Source organism: Hoplias malabaricus, chromosome 2 (genome assembly GCF_029633855.1).
Source record: "Hoplias malabaricus isolate fHopMal1 chromosome 2, fHopMal1.hap1, whole genome shotgun sequence".
NCBI lineage: Eukaryota > Metazoa > Chordata > Actinopteri > Characiformes > Erythrinidae > Hoplias > Hoplias malabaricus.
This window is the reverse complement of record NC_089801.1, coordinates 34,963,379-34,980,299: the sequence shown is the minus strand read 5'-3', so window position 1 is coordinate 34,980,299 and position 16,921 is coordinate 34,963,379. Positions and strand designations below refer to the sequence as shown.

Below are 16,921 nucleotides of genomic sequence, written 5' to 3'. Positions count from 1 at the left end.
GCAGACCGGCATAGAGCATCCAGAACAGTCTATCAGCCTGGGGATTGTGTCTGGCTATCAACCAGGGACATCGGACAATCTGGACAATGTAAAAAACTACTTCTAAGGTATATCTGACCTTTTTTCATTACAAAGAAAATCTATGATGTTACATAGTAACTTGATTTACCCCCCAATACTAGATGACATGTTCGTTCCATGTCTCCTTGTTCAAGCCTGTTTTTTCAGGTCCCCTGAACGAGGCCGTAACAGATAATTCAACCCCCCAGCCAGTGGTTGTTGACTGGGTACCTGTATATTATGTGAGCATGTTGTCTGATTTGCAGAAGCCTGTCAGGTACTTCAGTATCTTGGGGGGGTTATGGCCCTGAGGAGAGGAGTTGGGATTTATCTGGGGATGTGTTGAATCCTGCCTTCAAGATTTTCATGCACATTATCCAGACAAACCTGCTCCATGTCCAAGGGGTCACTCTGGGGCTTGGCTAAGATTTTCAGACTTAGCTCCTCTACAGGCTGGAAGGATGGATTCCATGTCAGATCAGTTTCTGCTTCTAGGAATGTGGCAACAATTCCCAGAGTTGGAGTGACATGGAGTCACATGCTTCAGGACTCTTACATGGTAACTACTCAGAGTATCACAGGACAGTCATTGTTACCGGAATACTAATCTGATTCACCTGTTTTTAGACTATATATACAGTTTGTTTGTTTTTAAATTTTGCAAAGTATTGCCCTTACGTAGAGCCTTGCTGTATTGCTTTTCATATTCTATACATGTTTGTTTTTATGTCTTTGCATGTTCTCTGGTTTTTGGCTTCTGACTTATCCGCTTGTAATAAACTGTGTTGCTTTACTCTGTATTCGTATCACCATTGAGTCCTTACAGGGTACACGTTAAAGTTGCTGAATTCACTTGATAGAAAGAATTTGCTCATACAAAACCCCTGAAATAAGATCTGAGTCAAAACCGCTTTGCCAGTTTATTCAGAGTATTCAGCAGTCAGAACATTTTATGCTTGAAATAAAAAAATAACTATAAAGAGTGTACATGAACAATGTATAAAAGGAAAACGGAAATAAATGAGAGAATAAAATCAAATTACAAGAGCCCAAAGGCTTTACAACTGATGCCTCATTTTGATACAGATTGAAAGAGAGATATTCTCTGCCTTCTGTCCTGACCCAGCAGATCTCCCAGACTTACTCTCTGCAGATCTCTCTGCTCAGTTCAGGGAACCTAAGACCTTATCAGAAAAAAGTTTACCAAGTCTGTACACTGACATGTAAAACTGCTCTAGTTCTAGGTTTTATGGTACATTTGACATAGTCCTGAAATGATAACAGAAAACATAACTTAATTCAATAGGTGTTTTTAAAGTTTTCTTACAGTGGCTTGGTTCATACTGGAGGGCAAATCTCATTTTTCACTATTCCTGCATTGAGCAAGACTTTTTTTCTTAAATTTGAACAACAAAAACATATATTACATATATTACTATATTTTTTATATTTATTTATTTATTGCCATTTATTTATGAACAGGCAACATAGTTTGATCAGGCATATCAGAATTCATATGTTTATCCATCATGTGATGTCCCAGCACACTGAGGAAACCTGACCTGCTTCTGAAGCTGTGAATGATCTTGTGGAGGTGATTGCCCCATTGAAGCTCCATAAACATGTTTCATAGTGAAGCCAAAGAAGTACATGTGTCATAATTAAGCAGACTTGGTTTGTGGGCCCTTGCAAGCCACCACAAAGCAACTGCCATCTCAACAGGAACTGGCTGTTTTAGGTGTGTCATAACGGGCAATAATGTAACTCTCCAGGACAAATTTTCACCAGTCAATGTTCTTCTAACAGGCCCAGACTCCATGCCTAACTTCAATAGGTGCAGTGATTGCAGCTATGAACATGTCATATACCATCTCTTTTTCCATCAACCTTGTGGATAAAAAGTTCAGAACAGTGTCCGAAAATGACTGCCTATAAATAAAATTTATAGGCATTTATCTATGGTGGTCAACTGATACTGCTGCTGTAGTCATTCCCACCACACCAGCCTCATTATCATAAACTATTGTATATTTTGGGTTAAATAGAGAACCCCCGACTATTTTTTATAAGATGGCTATAAGGGGGAAACATGAAAATCTGCTCTGGTAGGTGTACAACAGCAATGACTGTGATGCATATGTCAGTACACTGGTCAACACCTGTCAACAGTACACTCATTTAATTGGAGCTGCATATTTGTTGATGTGTCTGTACTTGACAACTAATTATTTGCGTCTTGGCTTTGAACAACACAACCATCTATCCACCCACAAGAGCTGCGCATTGGTTTCTGCAGATGGTTCAGCTTTTTCTGAGGTGGAGCTCCTTTTAAGGGTTCTCTCATACGCCTCCTGCAGAAGTGAGTGAGTCTTCTTGAGCTCCAAGTAATTCTCTCTCAGTTTCTCCAGCTCCATGTTCTTCTCCTCCATATGTCTGCTGAACTCCTCCAGCATCTGTGTCTTTGAAGCTAAAATGTCCCTTTGGAGTTCAGGCAGCAGGATCTTCATTAAGTTTCTCTCTGCTTCAGCTCTGGCTTCTCCTTCATACGTCTCCATGATCTTCTCCATCTCCCGTCTGTGTCTCTCCTCCATCTCACACCTGTCCCTCTCTCTCTTCTCTTTCAGTCTCTTCACCTTTTCCTCCATTTCTGTCCTTCGCTCTAACTCTCTCTCCAGCTCTCGTTCCAGTCCTCTCCTTTTCTCTTCATCCCTCTCTTCTTTCATTCTTCTCTCTAGGTCAGTTGTTCTGTCATTAAGTTGTTTTATCTCTCCTTCGTGCTCTTGTACTGTTCCTTCTATCCTTCTCAGAGAGTTCTGCAGCTCCTTTTCTATTCTTGCCCTAGTTTCTCTCTCTTCCTTCACCCTCTTTTTGTCCATTTCTTTCATGATCTTTGTCTCCATTGCTCTGATCTGAGCTTCTGTCTCCAGGTAGATCTCACTGCTGTGGAACTCCTCTCCATTTCCTTCCACCATCTTCTCGATCTTCTCCAGCAGCTCTGAGACCTGAGACCCCTCTCCATTCTCCATAATGTTGAGACATTGAAACCTGTTCCCACATTTCTCCACAAGGCTCTGGACCTCCTGGTTTCCTGACTGGACAAACTCTTCAATCCTCTTCTCTTGGTCTTCATCAGTGACGGTGAAGAGGATCATGGTGTTCCTCCAGCATCTCTCTCCAAACATCTCCTCCATTTTCTGCAGCATGTCTCTCTCCTCTCCTGAGGTCTGCTTCACTGGTATGACTAGGAGGAAGGCGTGGGGTCCTGGGACTGAAAGACAGACACAGAGTCCCACGTCCTGTCTCAGCTCATCCAGAGAGAGTCCAGGACTGAAATAGTCAGGAGTGTCCACCACAGTCACCTGCCTCCCAGCCACCTGGCCCTGTCTGCTCTCACTCTGCTGCCTCACTGTAGACGCTCCAGCCCTGCTCCTCTCCTCTCGACCCAGGAGCTTGTTTCCTGCTGCACTCTTCCCACTTCCAGTCCTCCCCAGCAGAACCAGCCTCAGCTCTGATACACCACCAGACTCTGGAGGAGACTCTCCACTCACTGCAGATCAACAAGAATGAAGGGGTTCATTTATTACTGAGGGTGAGAGAATGGTCTGTCTAGAGAAACATTTCAGAGAATATATGTAAATGTGATTATTTACTTAATAGAGGAAGCCCTTCTCTATGGTTTCTCCTCCTGATTGGAGCTGGGTCTGGACTCTCTTCACTGACTGAGGAACCACAGAACCACAATAAACACACGTTCTTAAAGACAACAGTTTGTAGACAGTTAATGCTGTGACAGTGGTCTAGAAATTTGAATCTGTTTACACAACTACTGTTTATTTACTGATCTGTGGCCAGAGCAAAATATCATACTCAGCAAATAAATAAAAACCAAGTACAAAAAATATTATAAAATATAAACTCTAGTATATAATTTTATAATATTTTAATCATAAATCAAATCTTTCATTACATTAAACACAGACATGTGTCAAAAACCCTTCACAGTAATAAAAACAATAAAATGTATTTATTGCAGAAAGTATTTGAAGTGACCTGATCAGTTACTTACAGCCTGGAAGTCTCCCATCCTTGCTGTTTCTCCTCCTGACTGGAACTGATGATGGAGGATGTGTTATTTCCTGCAGCTGCTTGTTTCTCTCCTCTAGAAGTCTCTCTTTCTCTTTAACCTGCTCCTCTCTCTCCTTTAGTTGTGTGTTTATGTCCTCCAGTAAAGACTCTTTCTCTCTCAGCAGTTTCCTCACATTCTCCAGCTCTGTGTCTTTCTCCTTAAACTGTTCAAGTCTTTCATTTGTCTCCTTTAATAACGCGTCTCTTTTATCAATCGTCTCTAAATGTTCTTTTAGAACTGTGTCTTTCTCCTGAAGTCTTTTCTCCATCTCTTCCATTTGTATTCTATGATTCTGTTCTAATTCACTTCTGGTTTGTCTCAGTTCATCTCTGACCTCCGTGAGAAGTCTGTCTTTCTCCAGCAGCTGTTTCTCTCTCTCCATTAGCAATGTATAATGCTCTGTTATAATAAACTGTTTCTCTTCCAGATGTTTGGCCTTTTCCTCTAAATCTGAAAAAAAAAAGAATTTTGGATCATAATTAAACAGTTTCACATGTTCTCCACACTGGGAAAAACAATAATAAAGCAAGTTCTGTTTTTCAGCAGAAAAAAGAGCACTGTTTGGATTCTATCTCTGGAACGGCTGCCAAAACTAAAATAAATGAAATAATTATTAAAATATTTTAAAAATAGGTGGCACGGTGTCGCAGTCACACAGCTCCAGGGGCCTGGAGGTTGTGGGTTCGATTCCCGCTCTGGGTGACTGTCTCTGAGGAGTTGGTGTGTTCTTCCCGTGTCCGCGTGGGTTTCCTCCAGGTGGTCTGCTTTCTTCCCACAGTCCAAAAACACACGTTGGTACATGGATTGGCGACTCAAAAGTGTCCGTAGGTGTGAATGTATGTGTGTGTCTGTGTTGCCCTGTGAAGGACTGGCGCCCCCCTCCAGGGTGTATTCCCGCCTTGCGACCAATGATTCCAGGTAGGCTCTGGACCCACCGCGACCCTGAACTGGATAAGCGCTTACAGATAATGAATGAATAATTTAAAAATAATTTCCTTCATAATGATAATAAATATAAATATAAATTATAAAGACTTATATAATATAAAAAAAGAGAACAGAATATATATATATATTCAGTTTTCATTTTATTATTTATTTTTATTACTATTTATTTTTTGCATTAATTTATTTCTTAATTAAATTAAGAATTAATTATTTTTTCCCATTTTTTTCTTGCTCTTATATGATATAATAAGGGGGCTGTCCATCAATGTCACAGAATCTAAACAGTCTTATTGGTCTTGTAGATCAACTGTGCTTGCTCCATCATCAGTATTTGGTGGTATAGTAATGAAGGCCTTAATATATCCACACCACAACTTGATGAAACACTGGGACTAACCCCGTACGGGAGAGACAGCTCTCTCCCCACGCTTATTCTGCTCTCATAAATAGAGCTGCGGGAGACACTTATGCACAAAATTTTAAAAATATGCATAAATATACAAGTTATAAATGATATTGTACCTGCCCCCTCCACCGATTTATTTATTTGGTGTTTTTATATTCCTCATTTCTCTTTTCTTTCTTTAATTCCACGTTCAGATGTTCGGGTGCTAACCCGGATTGTATCCAAAAAACATAAAACCACGGCTGCCCAAATCCCAGCAGAATTAAATGTGCACCTCAACTCTCCTGTTTCCACCAGAACTGTCCGTCGGGAGCTCCACAGGGTCAATATACACGACCGGGCTGCTATAGCCAAACCTTTGGTCACTCATGCCAATGTCAAACATTGGTTTCAATGGTGCAAGGAGCGCAAATCTTGGGCAGTGGACAATGTGAAACATGTATTGTTCTCTGATGAGTCCACCTTTACTGTGTTCCCCACATCCGGGAGAGTTACGGTGTGGAGAAACCCCAAAGAAGCGTACCACCCAGTCTCTTGCATGCCCCGAGTGAAGCATGGGGGTGGATCAGTGATGGTTTGGGCTGCCATATCATGGCATTCCCTTGGCCCAAAACTTGTGCTAGATGGGCGCGTCACTGCCAAGGACTACCGAACCATTCTGGAGGACCACGTGCATCCAATGGTTCAAACACTGTATCCTGAAGGCAGTGCCATGTATCAGGATGACAATGCACCAATACACACAGTAAGACTGGTGAAAGTTGAGGAACATGAAAGTGAAGTTGAACATCTCCCATGGCCTGCACAGTCACCAGATCTAAATATTATTGAGCCACTTTGGGGTGTTTTGGAGGAGCGAGTCAGGAAACGTTTTCCTCCACCAGCATCACGTAGTGACCTGGCCACTATCCTGCAAGAAGAATGGCTTAAATCCCTCTGACCACTGTGCAGGACTTGTATATGTCATTCCCAAGACGAATTGATGCTGTATTGGCCGCAAAAGGAGGCCCTACACCATACTAATAAATTATTGTTATCTAAAACCAGGTGTTTCACTTTCATTGTCCAACCCCTGTAATTTAACAGTTATTAAAACTGAGATAGATTGGATTAAACGGTAAAAACTCACCTGTCTTCTGTGAAGAAACAACACAGATTTTGAGGGTTTCAGCTTGAGTTTGTAGAGTAGAAATCTGATGTGCTGAAATGACAAAGGCAGAGCATTAATATAATCAAACAAATATTGTCTAATTATTCTGTGTCAGTAAATTTTTACCTGTGAGTTTAAGCTGCTGTTCTTTCTCTTCCAGCTCTTTCTGCTGAAGTGAGAGTTCAGTTTTCTGTTCTTCCAGTTGGATCTTCATCTTCTGGAGTGTGCTGCTCTTTTCCTGCAGCTCCTTTCTCTGTGTCTCCAGTTGATTTTTACAGCTGTCCACCTCTTTCACTGTGTTCTCCAGTAGAGACTCTTTCTGTCCCAGCAGTTTCCTCATATTCACCAGCTCCGTGTCTTTCTCCTGAAGCTGTAGCTGTTTTTCTTTCATCATTTTTTCGAATTTTTCGGTTGTTTCTTTAAGAAGAGTGTCTTTCATTTGTATTTGTTTTTCTTTTTCCATCCGTTCTTCATTTCTCTCTATTAAAATGCTCTCTTTGTCTTTAAGTTTGGCTTCTCCTAAAACCTCTGTTAAAAATATATTAATAAACACATAAGCTCCATCTGGGCATTGCACATATTTCACAGATATGACATCTTTGACAATACTGAGTTCTATAACTCACTTATTGCTCCTTAAAAACACTAGTAGAGTAGTGAGCTGAAACAAACACGAGGACACAAGTTGGAGCAATAAGTATTTGTTACCCTTTTTTTCATGTGTTGCTAGTTAGTGATAGTTTTGTTGGCGAAAGTGTTATAATCCGTGTTTGAGGGTTAGTGAGCAGTGAGCCAGGGTTTGCAGCTGCTAACTTTAGCCGGGTTAGCTCACTTTTTCGATTTTGGTAATGAGTGTTTTTCGCCGGTTGCTATGCGCATGACTGAAGTACACTTTGTGTCGGTGGAACCCAAGCTTTGTTGCGGACAGCGTTGTAATGTTATAATCCGGTTTTGAGAGTTACTGATGAACGAGGGCGAGTGCAAGCACCTGCTTACTTTTAACATTGGACATCATTTCTGGTAACAAGTGCTTTACTGTCGGTTGCTGTGTTTATAACGGCTAATGTACCACCACCGTTACACTTTATTGTTGTAATAACATGGTTCAGTGTGTATTGTGAGCGATATATGGGTTTTATCATGTAGTCAACATTATTTTATTTGATAAAACAAATTCCCTCGGCTCAAATTCAGCCAGAGCCCCAGAGCTGTTCGTTATCTACATTTGTAAACATCACTCGATGAGAGAGAGAGAGAGAGAGAGATGGGTGTGAGGCTTGATTTCAAGACAGTATCTACTAGTATAAACGTGAATTACACTCAGCAGCAGGTAGGGGGAGCTCAGGAAACAAAAAAGCCAATTCTAACTTTGTATTCCTCCTGCAAGTTTAAAATTAAATTATGTTAACTGAATGCTGTAAAGAAGAATCATCTCTTACAGTTTCACAAGCAATGTCATAGGAGTGACTTGGGAAATATGACCTGTGCAAAGGTTATGGCACATTTTATATTCTACAGGCTTTATTTTTGAGGACACAGCCACAGTCTAAAATCAGATAAATTCTTCCCATTCCTGCAGTGACAGTATCTCTACTGAAGTGCATTCAGGTGCCAAAAGCAATTCATATTATGTAAAAACATTTATTCACAACAAAGTGAACGAGAAGAGGATCAAGAACAAGAAGCATATTTATTATTTATTAATTAATTCATGTTCTGTAACCCTGTAACCCTGTCATCCTGTTCAGGGTCATAGTGGGGCCAGAGCCTACTTGGAATAATTGGAATTATTGATATACTTTTAAAAATTACTACTGCATTTATTTTCATAATTATTATATTTGGGCAATGGTAAATTGCACCCCTGCTCCAAGAGTGCACAAAACAGCACACATTAACAGAAAAGCATAATTGCAAAGTCAGAGGATCTTCTAGAATGGTATCAAATATTTTTGAACTGTTATATTAAAAAGATTTTCATATTACAAACTAAACATATTAGTAATGTAGCACTATGTATCCCAGCCAGACCTCTTTCAGTTAAAATGTGTTCCAAAACATCAACACTTCATTGCATGTTGGCTGTGCGAGGCCACTCACATTAATTAAATTCATTTTATAAATTAATATTAAAATAAGGGGTAACGATCAGTGACTATTTTGTATCTTTTCTGTAACTCACCCGTCCGCAGAATAGATTCCTCCATTTTCTTTCTCTCTTGCTCTGTCCATACCCTGTCCCACTGTAGAAGTGAATAAAATAGTGCGAAGTTTCATGACTGTGCTCTGGTCAAAGTCCATCAATATTTTTTAAGTGAAAAGAGGTCATTTTTCTTCTTAGACGTAGGAAAATGCCAAACTCCCCAAAGCTGAAGTAGGAATTGAGCTGATTTGATGACTGAATTGAATTGGTAATATTAACTCAGGTTATTATAAGGTATTATAAGACAATCTGCTCACCTGAGAAATTATGACTTTACCAACACGACTACGCTCTGATTAGAGACAAAATAATAATGTTTAAAATAAAGTACATAAAAACACAAATCGTTTTCACCTGTGTGTTCTGTATCATGTTGTGTACAAGTTCTAAAGGACAAGTTATACTCTTATGAATTTAATAATAATGATATTATTATCCTGATAATCATAATAATAACTTTAAATTTTTTAAAGCATAAGTTAAAAATGTTTTTCCAATTTTCCATTAAAGATTCAACACATCAGCATCCAAGCAGATATTTCAGTCATTTACCCTCACCTTTGCTCTCTTTATCCATCACCCCCTTCTGTAGAAGGAAATAATATAATGTCAGGATTTCATGCATGGGTTCATAAATAGAATATTACATTGATATATCCTGAAAAAATATATCTATAGATCATCTTCTAAAATAAATACATCTCTCCATTAAAAAACAAACAAACATATACAGCCAATTTGACTTGTTACAGTGTTCCCTCTCTCCCTCGTTCACTGTCATGATAAGCTGTGTAATAATGTATTAATGAATTAGGAATATAGGTGAATGTGGGCTAATTATCTGCTCTCTAAAACCTGCTGCCCACTTTCTCTTATTTATTTTCAGATCTTTTTTTTTTAATCAAGGAAATATTGCAGAATTATGTTGTGATGAGGATTGAGTTCACCTGTGTGTGTGTGTGTGTGTCCTATATATATGTCTGCTCCTATTAGTGTGAGAAGCAATTTACTCACCAATACAGAAGGAACTGTGCAAATGAAAAGAACAGGTTCAGTGTGAGATAAAAAACAATGAGAAAACACTAAGAGTTCATCTTCACTGGAGAAACCTTAGTCCATGTAGGGCAAGGCCAGACACCACTGCTGAATGTTCTTGACCTTCAAGCCCTCAGACAGCACTACATGAGAAATACTCATGTTAGTGTAATTTAGTATGTAATCAAACTCTTTCTATCGAAGTCTGTATACAGAATTTTGAGTCTGTTCACAGCCTCAGTCTGGAGATTTCTATCAGAAACAGAGTTACTGTTTATTTTACTGAAATGCTCCGTCTGTCCTTCACTCCACATTAACATCATTTATCCTCTGTGTGATTTACCTCCTGTTTCTGAACACAACTCACTTCTGAACATCTGTGTTTCTCACTTCTGTCTTTTCATGTTTTATTCTGAGATGAGACACTGATGATGAGGCTGAGTTTATACAGAGGGGAGTTCTGAGATACTTACCCACTCTTAATGTACACTCCACCGTTGTGTCTCCATTAGTGACCTGACAAAGGTAATGTCCTGTATCTGACCATGTGCAGTTTCTGATCTGTAAGGAGACGTTTCCTCTCTGCAGCTCCTGAGTGAACAGACTCACTCTGCCCTCGTAGCCCCGCCCCTCTGTCACCTGTCTGTTCTTATAGAGACAAGCACACTCCGTCCCCTTAAACCACCTGATCTCCAGGTCAACAGCACTGACTTCAGGAGACAGGTGACAGGAGAGAGTGGCAGCAGAGCCAGGCCTTTCATCTCTACCACGGGGTCCAATGAGTTCAAACTCTGTGAAGGAATACACACATCATGATGTCCACACTTAAACCTGTACCTAAAACAGTAACAAATCAATATCAAACACTGATCAATATCAGGATGTTTGGCTCACTGTTACTTGCAGTCGCCATTTTATTTATTTATCTCCATCTTCATCTATACATCTTCAACTTCATGACCTCCTAAAGAAACAGAGAGAGAGACAGAGAAATTGTATAGTACACTTTGCATTAACTTTTTAATCATTTAGGTGTTTTGGCACCCCTGATAATTTTCAGGATTTTCGTTTATAAATCATTGGTTGTTCGGATCAGCAATTTCAGTTAAACATATCATATAGCAGACGAACAGTGATATTTGAGAAGTGAAATTAAGTTTATAGGATTTATAGAAAGTGGGCAATAATTATTTAAACACAATTAGGCAGATGCGTATTCAAGAACGTTGTACTTGTTCCTCTGCATAGTAGATTTTGAGCAGTGTTTAGGGTCGTTGTCTTGTTGAAGTATCCAGCCCCGGCACAACTTCAACTTTGTCACTGTTTCTTGAACATTGTTTTTAAGAATCTGCTGATATTGACTAGAATCCATGCAACACTCAACTTTAACAAGTACCTACACTGGCCACACAGCTCCACGGCACGATGGAACCATCACCAAATTTTACTGTGGGTAGCAAGTGTTTGTCTTGGAATGTTCTGTTCTTTATCTGCCATGCATACTGCACATTGTTATGTCCAAATAACTCAAATTTAGTTTCATCACTCCACAGCACCTTATTCCAAAATGAAGCTGGCTTGTCCAAATGTGCTTTAGCATACCTCAACCTGTTCCTCACAGTGGAAACTGACAGCTGAAATCTCTGAGATAGCTTTTTGTATCCTTCCACCTAAATCATGATGTAGAACAATCTTTGTTTTCAGGTCATTTGAGAGTTGTTAATAATAAATAATTTCTCATAATTGGATTCACCTGTGTATGTAGGTCAAGGGTCAGTGAGCTTACAAAACAAATTTCTTGTTCCAATAATTAGTGCTAAAGGTATTCAAATCAATAAAACGACAAGGGTGACCAAATGTATGCACCTGCATAATTTTGTTTAAATAATCAAGTCAAGAGAGTTTTATTGTCAATTCTGCATATGTACAGGACATGCAAAGGATTGAAATTACGTTACTCTCCTCTCCAAGATGCAGTAACAGTTAACAAAAAATAGACTAAATTCAACTAAGCTAAGTATCTAAATATATGAAAGTGAACAAACAGAAGACAAGCGTAGGACATACGATACCAATAGCTCACTGATAGACATACATGAGACAATCGGACACTGACTGAAGACAATAACCTGATTTGGAGGTAAGGCAGTGTAAACAATAGTGCAAAAAATTGTAATAGAAGGAGGTAGAATACTGGATGTACATGACAGTGTAAACAATAGTGCAAGATAATCATAATAGAAGGAGGTAGGATACTGGATGTACAGGGCAGAGTAAACAATAGTGCAAAATAATTGTAATAGGAGGAGGTAGGATACTGGATGTACAAGGCAGAGTAGACAATACTGCAAGATAAATGTATGACAACTAAATAAAGTGAACAAGTGCATACTGGTTCTATTGAAAAAGTCACAGTTAGGTCTGATGAGGAGCTTAAGTGACAGTACCACTATAAACAGAACCGGTGTCAACAGTAGTGCAAATATAGGGATATGAAGCCTGGAGGCTGGTTAAAGTGGTTGAGTGCCTGCCTGATTTTCAAAGACACAGTTGGGTATTGGTGGTAATTGATGAGGTTGCTGAGTAGTGTGTGCGGGGGGCAGAAGTGGGAGGGGGGGCAAGGGAGTAGAGCCGTTGGTGAGCCTTCTTGGCCAGTGATGCTATGTTGATGGTCCAGGAGAGGTCCTCTGTGACGTGCACACCCAGGAACTTGGTGCTGCTCACCCTCTCCACAGCAGCCTCGTTGATGGATAGAGGGGCATGTTGTTTGCAAGTTCTCCTGAAATCCATATCAACCTCCTTGGTCCGGCTCACCTCGCTCCTGTAGTGTGACTTGTCGTTGTTGCTGATGAGGCCTACCACAGGCGTGTCATCCGCAAACTTGTTGAAGAGGTTGGAGGTGTGTGATGGAGAGCAGTCGTGGGTTAGCAGAGTGAACAGAAGGGCGCTCAGCACACATCCTTGGGGAGCCCCCGTGTTCAGAGTGATGGTGCTAGACGAGTTACTGCCAACCCGTACTGCCTGTGCTCTTCCAGTCAGGAAGTCAATCAGCCAGTTGCACAGTGATGTGTTCAGTCCCAGTCTGTTCAGTTTCAGAATGAGTTGTTGGGGGATGATTGTGTTGAATGCAGAACTGAAATCAATAAAAGCATTCTGACATAGGTGTCTTTCTTGTCCAGATGGGTAAGGGCTGAATGGAGAGCAGTGGAGACAGCATCGAACAATTAGATCGATATGCAAACTAGTAGGGGTCCAAGGAGGGAGGGAGGGAAGACCTGATGTGTTGCATGACTAGCTGCTCGAAGCACTTCATGAGGATGGAGGTAAGTGCAACCGGGCGGTAGTCATTAAAACAGGAGGGTGATGACTTATTGGGGACAGGGATTATAGTGGTGGCTTTGAAGCATACAGGGACCACAGCCTGACTCTGTGAGGTGTTGAAGATGTCAGAATACACATCTGCAAGTTTGCCAGCACAGTCCTTCAGCACACGACCAGGTATGTTGTCAGTTCCAGGAGCTTTCCGAGCGTTGATCCTGCTGAATATACTCCTTGTCTGAGGACAGTGTGAGCACCTGGTCTCCAGGAGGGGGCGTGGATTTATGTGCCGGGGTGTGGTTTAGTGCCTCGAACCGAGCGAAGAACCCATTCAGGTCGTTCAGCATAGAGGAGGTGCTGTCACAGGTCTGTGGCAGGGGTTTGTAATCCGTAATGGACTGAATTTCCTGCCACAGGCTCCGAGTGTCTCTGCTCTCACTAAAGCGTTGGAGTGCTGCCTTTCTGATGCCATGGGACAGGTTGGCACTAGCTGTCTTCAGTCCTGCCTGGTCTCCAGATTTGAAGGCAGCATTTCTAACCTTCAGCAGCTTTTGGACCTCACCTGTCAGCCATGGCTTCTGATTGGCATGAATGGTGATGGTCACCATCAAGCAGGGATTCACGGCTGTATGTGTGTTCCGGGACGTGAACGCACGACGGAGATGTACAAAATTATTGCACACTTTCTGTAAATCCTAAAAATTTCATTTCACTTCTCAAATATTACTGTGTTCGTCTGCTATATAATATATTTAACTGAAATTACTGATCCAAACAACTAATGACTTATAATTATCAGGGGTGCCCAAACTATTTCATACCACTGTATGTATACAGGGGTTGGACAATGAAACTGAAACACCTGTCATTTTAGTGTGGGAGGCTTCATGGCTAAATTGAACCAGCATGGTGGCCAATCTTCATTAATTGCACATTGCACCAGTAAGAGCAGAGTGTGAAGGTTTAATTAGCAGAGGGTAAGAGCACAGTTTAGCTCAAAATATTGCAATGCACACAACATTATGGGTGACATGCCAGAGTTCAAAAGAGGACAAATTGTTGGTGCACGTCTTGCTGGCGCATGTGTGACCAATTGCCACGGTATCCAGGGTAATGTCAGCATACCACCAAGAAGGACGAAACACATCTAACAGAATTAACTGTGGATGCAAGAGGAAGCTGTCTGAAAGGGATGTTCGGGTGCTAACCCAGATTGTATCCAAAAAACAAAACCACGGCTGCCCAAATCACAGCAGAATTAAATGTGCACCTCAACTCTTCTGTTTCCACCAGAACTGTCCATCGGGAGCTCCACAGGGTCAAAATACATGGCCGGGCTGCTATAGCCAAACCTTTGGTCACTCATGCCAATGCCAAACGTCGGTTTCAATGGTGCAAGGAGCGCAAATCTTGGGCTGTGGACAATGTGAAACATGCATTGTTCTCTGATGAGTCCACCTTTACTGTGTTCCCCACATCCGGGAGAGTTACGGTGTGGAGAAGCCCCAAAGAAGCGTAGGGTCATGTAAATTAATTCCACCTATTTTGATTGTCAAAATGGGATTAATTTCAAACAGTTGTGCCCATATACAACTTGTTTTCCATGTAAGAACTTTGGGATGTTTGAGTCTTTTTAGAGTTAACAGTCTTTAAAGGTGTAAGGGGGCATTGTGAGTTTCAATCAAGATTGAGTCTCTGTGTCTCTCTGCATTCTTTTCTTGACCCTGGGGGTCCTTAAGTCATAAAAAGGGTCTTTGGAGGGGGTTTTACGGGCCTGCTCTGGAGGTTTATCTCACCTTACGATCTTGGTTAGAGATGTCTCTGAAACGAGCTAAAGTTTGGGTATATCAAATCACATCTTCAGAAAGTCACAATTTCTTATTAGAAATTAATACACATTCATCATATCCACTACATAATCAACCATAAATTATAAAGCACAAGTGGAAATTGCAGATGGCATGACCATAATATTTAACATATAAAATGATAATAAATAGGGTAATGGTAAATATGATGACAGATTTTTTTTTTACTAAGTGTAATGTTATTAGCGATATTAGCGATGATTAGCTTTCTAGATGTAAACAGTAACCTTAGCTAACTGGATTACAATTAATTCTACACACCTTCTACAAATGGGCTACAACCACATAATTACATACTTTAAAAAATTTTTACAAATGTCTTCATCTATTTGTGTCAGAATTGGCTTAGTTGAACTTTACTGAAGATAAAAAAGCTAAGCACTCATCCTGTGAAAAAGCTCTAAACAGTTTTGCATCTGTGTGAATGAGTGAAGGGGTGAGTGTGTGATGCCTTGAGGTGGACTGGTGCGTTCAGGGTTTGTTTACATTTTTGATAACCAACTATGTGCTGGACTATCTGAAGCCACTCACCAAAGAACTCCACTCTGACAGTGTGGATTTAATGGAAGCACACACAGAGGCAAAGAATATTAATTGAGAGAGTGGCAAAGCAAAGCCTGAAATGTTTTTCAAACTGTTTCAGTGCTAGAGAGATAACAAATTCAATAAGTGCGTGACAGTAAAGAAAAGAATGCACGTTAAACAGACAAACAGAGATAACATACCCAGTCCACCCAAGAGAATACAGGTTAAACCTGTTTTATCCCTTCATTGACCTCTTCACTATTGATTTGTAACTGAGATTTGGTAAACGGAAAGATCCTACAATCTTAGCAAAGGCTTTGATGCCAATTCACTGTATAAATCTACAGACGCTGAAGAGGAAGACCTGTACTACACCTGAAACATTCAAATAGAATTACGGATATTTTTTCTTTGCAATATAATTTTCAGCCTTAGTGGCTTAAGATGTGGCTAAGAGGAAATGTGAGAAATAAGATGTTCTCAGGACTAGCTATGATGCCCATTTACAGACACTTAACAGCGGACCAAGAGAATGTTCTGAAACAGTGGAACGTCCCTGGGTAATGAAGTAGTTTGTGTGCATCTAATGAACAGAAAATGCTGTTATTTCACTAAAAGAGTGAAGCCTTTTTCCTAGTCCTTAAATTAATAGATTTGTGATTTTAAATGGTATATCTATTACTTTTAAGTGATATGTAAGACAGTGCAAAGAAAAATGAGAATGAGCACAGAAAGTGCAAGAGGTGAGAGAGAGAGCAGGAATTGTAAACCAAATAAATACATTTCAGTGAAATATATGATACATTTTGCATTTTACACTAACACTAATTTCCCTAGTGTGGACCACTCTAAAACTTTGATGATAGTTAAGGGTGTGCCCTTCATGGTTTTCATCTCTTCATTAGTATTTAAATGAATAAATAAATAATACAGTGGAAACTTACCCGTGTGGGTCTGAGTGAATTTAGAGGCAGAATCTGTAGTAGTTTTTCAGGTTAATACAAATGCTAGTTGTTTTCACATCTTTCGCAGTATTGTATTTTCTCCAGTGCAAGCTGACAACTTGATGCGAAGGACAGAATTCAAAACTGATAGAGTGGCTTTCGCTTTGTTATGTTTCTCAGAGCCGGTTAGGTGGCTACATGTGAACCCATGTGTGGAGTTTGCAGGTTGTTGCTGTTCAGTGTACAGTGTCTTGCTCTAAATGCATTCTATGGTTTCAAGCAGATAAAGTGATACTTAATGTCACTGCACATCATTCTCCATTTTTCACTTTCAAACA

At 40.3% G+C, this 16,921-nt stretch overlaps 1 protein-coding gene across 1 annotated transcript; it reads right to left on the bottom strand.

Moving 5' to 3' along the window:
* Positions 1 to 973: 973 nt before the first annotated feature.
* Positions 974 to 16,709, bottom strand: LOC136682016 (trichohyalin-like). The gene is made up of 12 exons (XM_066658801.1): positions 16,584 to 16,709; positions 10,823 to 10,892; positions 10,402 to 10,719; positions 9,908 to 9,921; positions 9,452 to 9,479; positions 9,151 to 9,185; positions 8,873 to 8,933; positions 6,817 to 7,218; positions 6,670 to 6,741; positions 4,127 to 4,636; positions 3,711 to 3,779; positions 974 to 3,607 (listed from the first exon to the last, which is right to left on the bottom strand). Exons 2-12 carry the CDS (start codon positions 10,839 to 10,841, stop codon positions 2,286 to 2,288), a joined length of 2,850 nt encoding a protein of 949 aa, XP_066514898.1. The 5' UTR covers positions 10,842 to 10,892; positions 16,584 to 16,709; the 3' UTR covers positions 974 to 2,285.
* Positions 16,710 to 16,921: the final 212 nt, after the last annotated feature.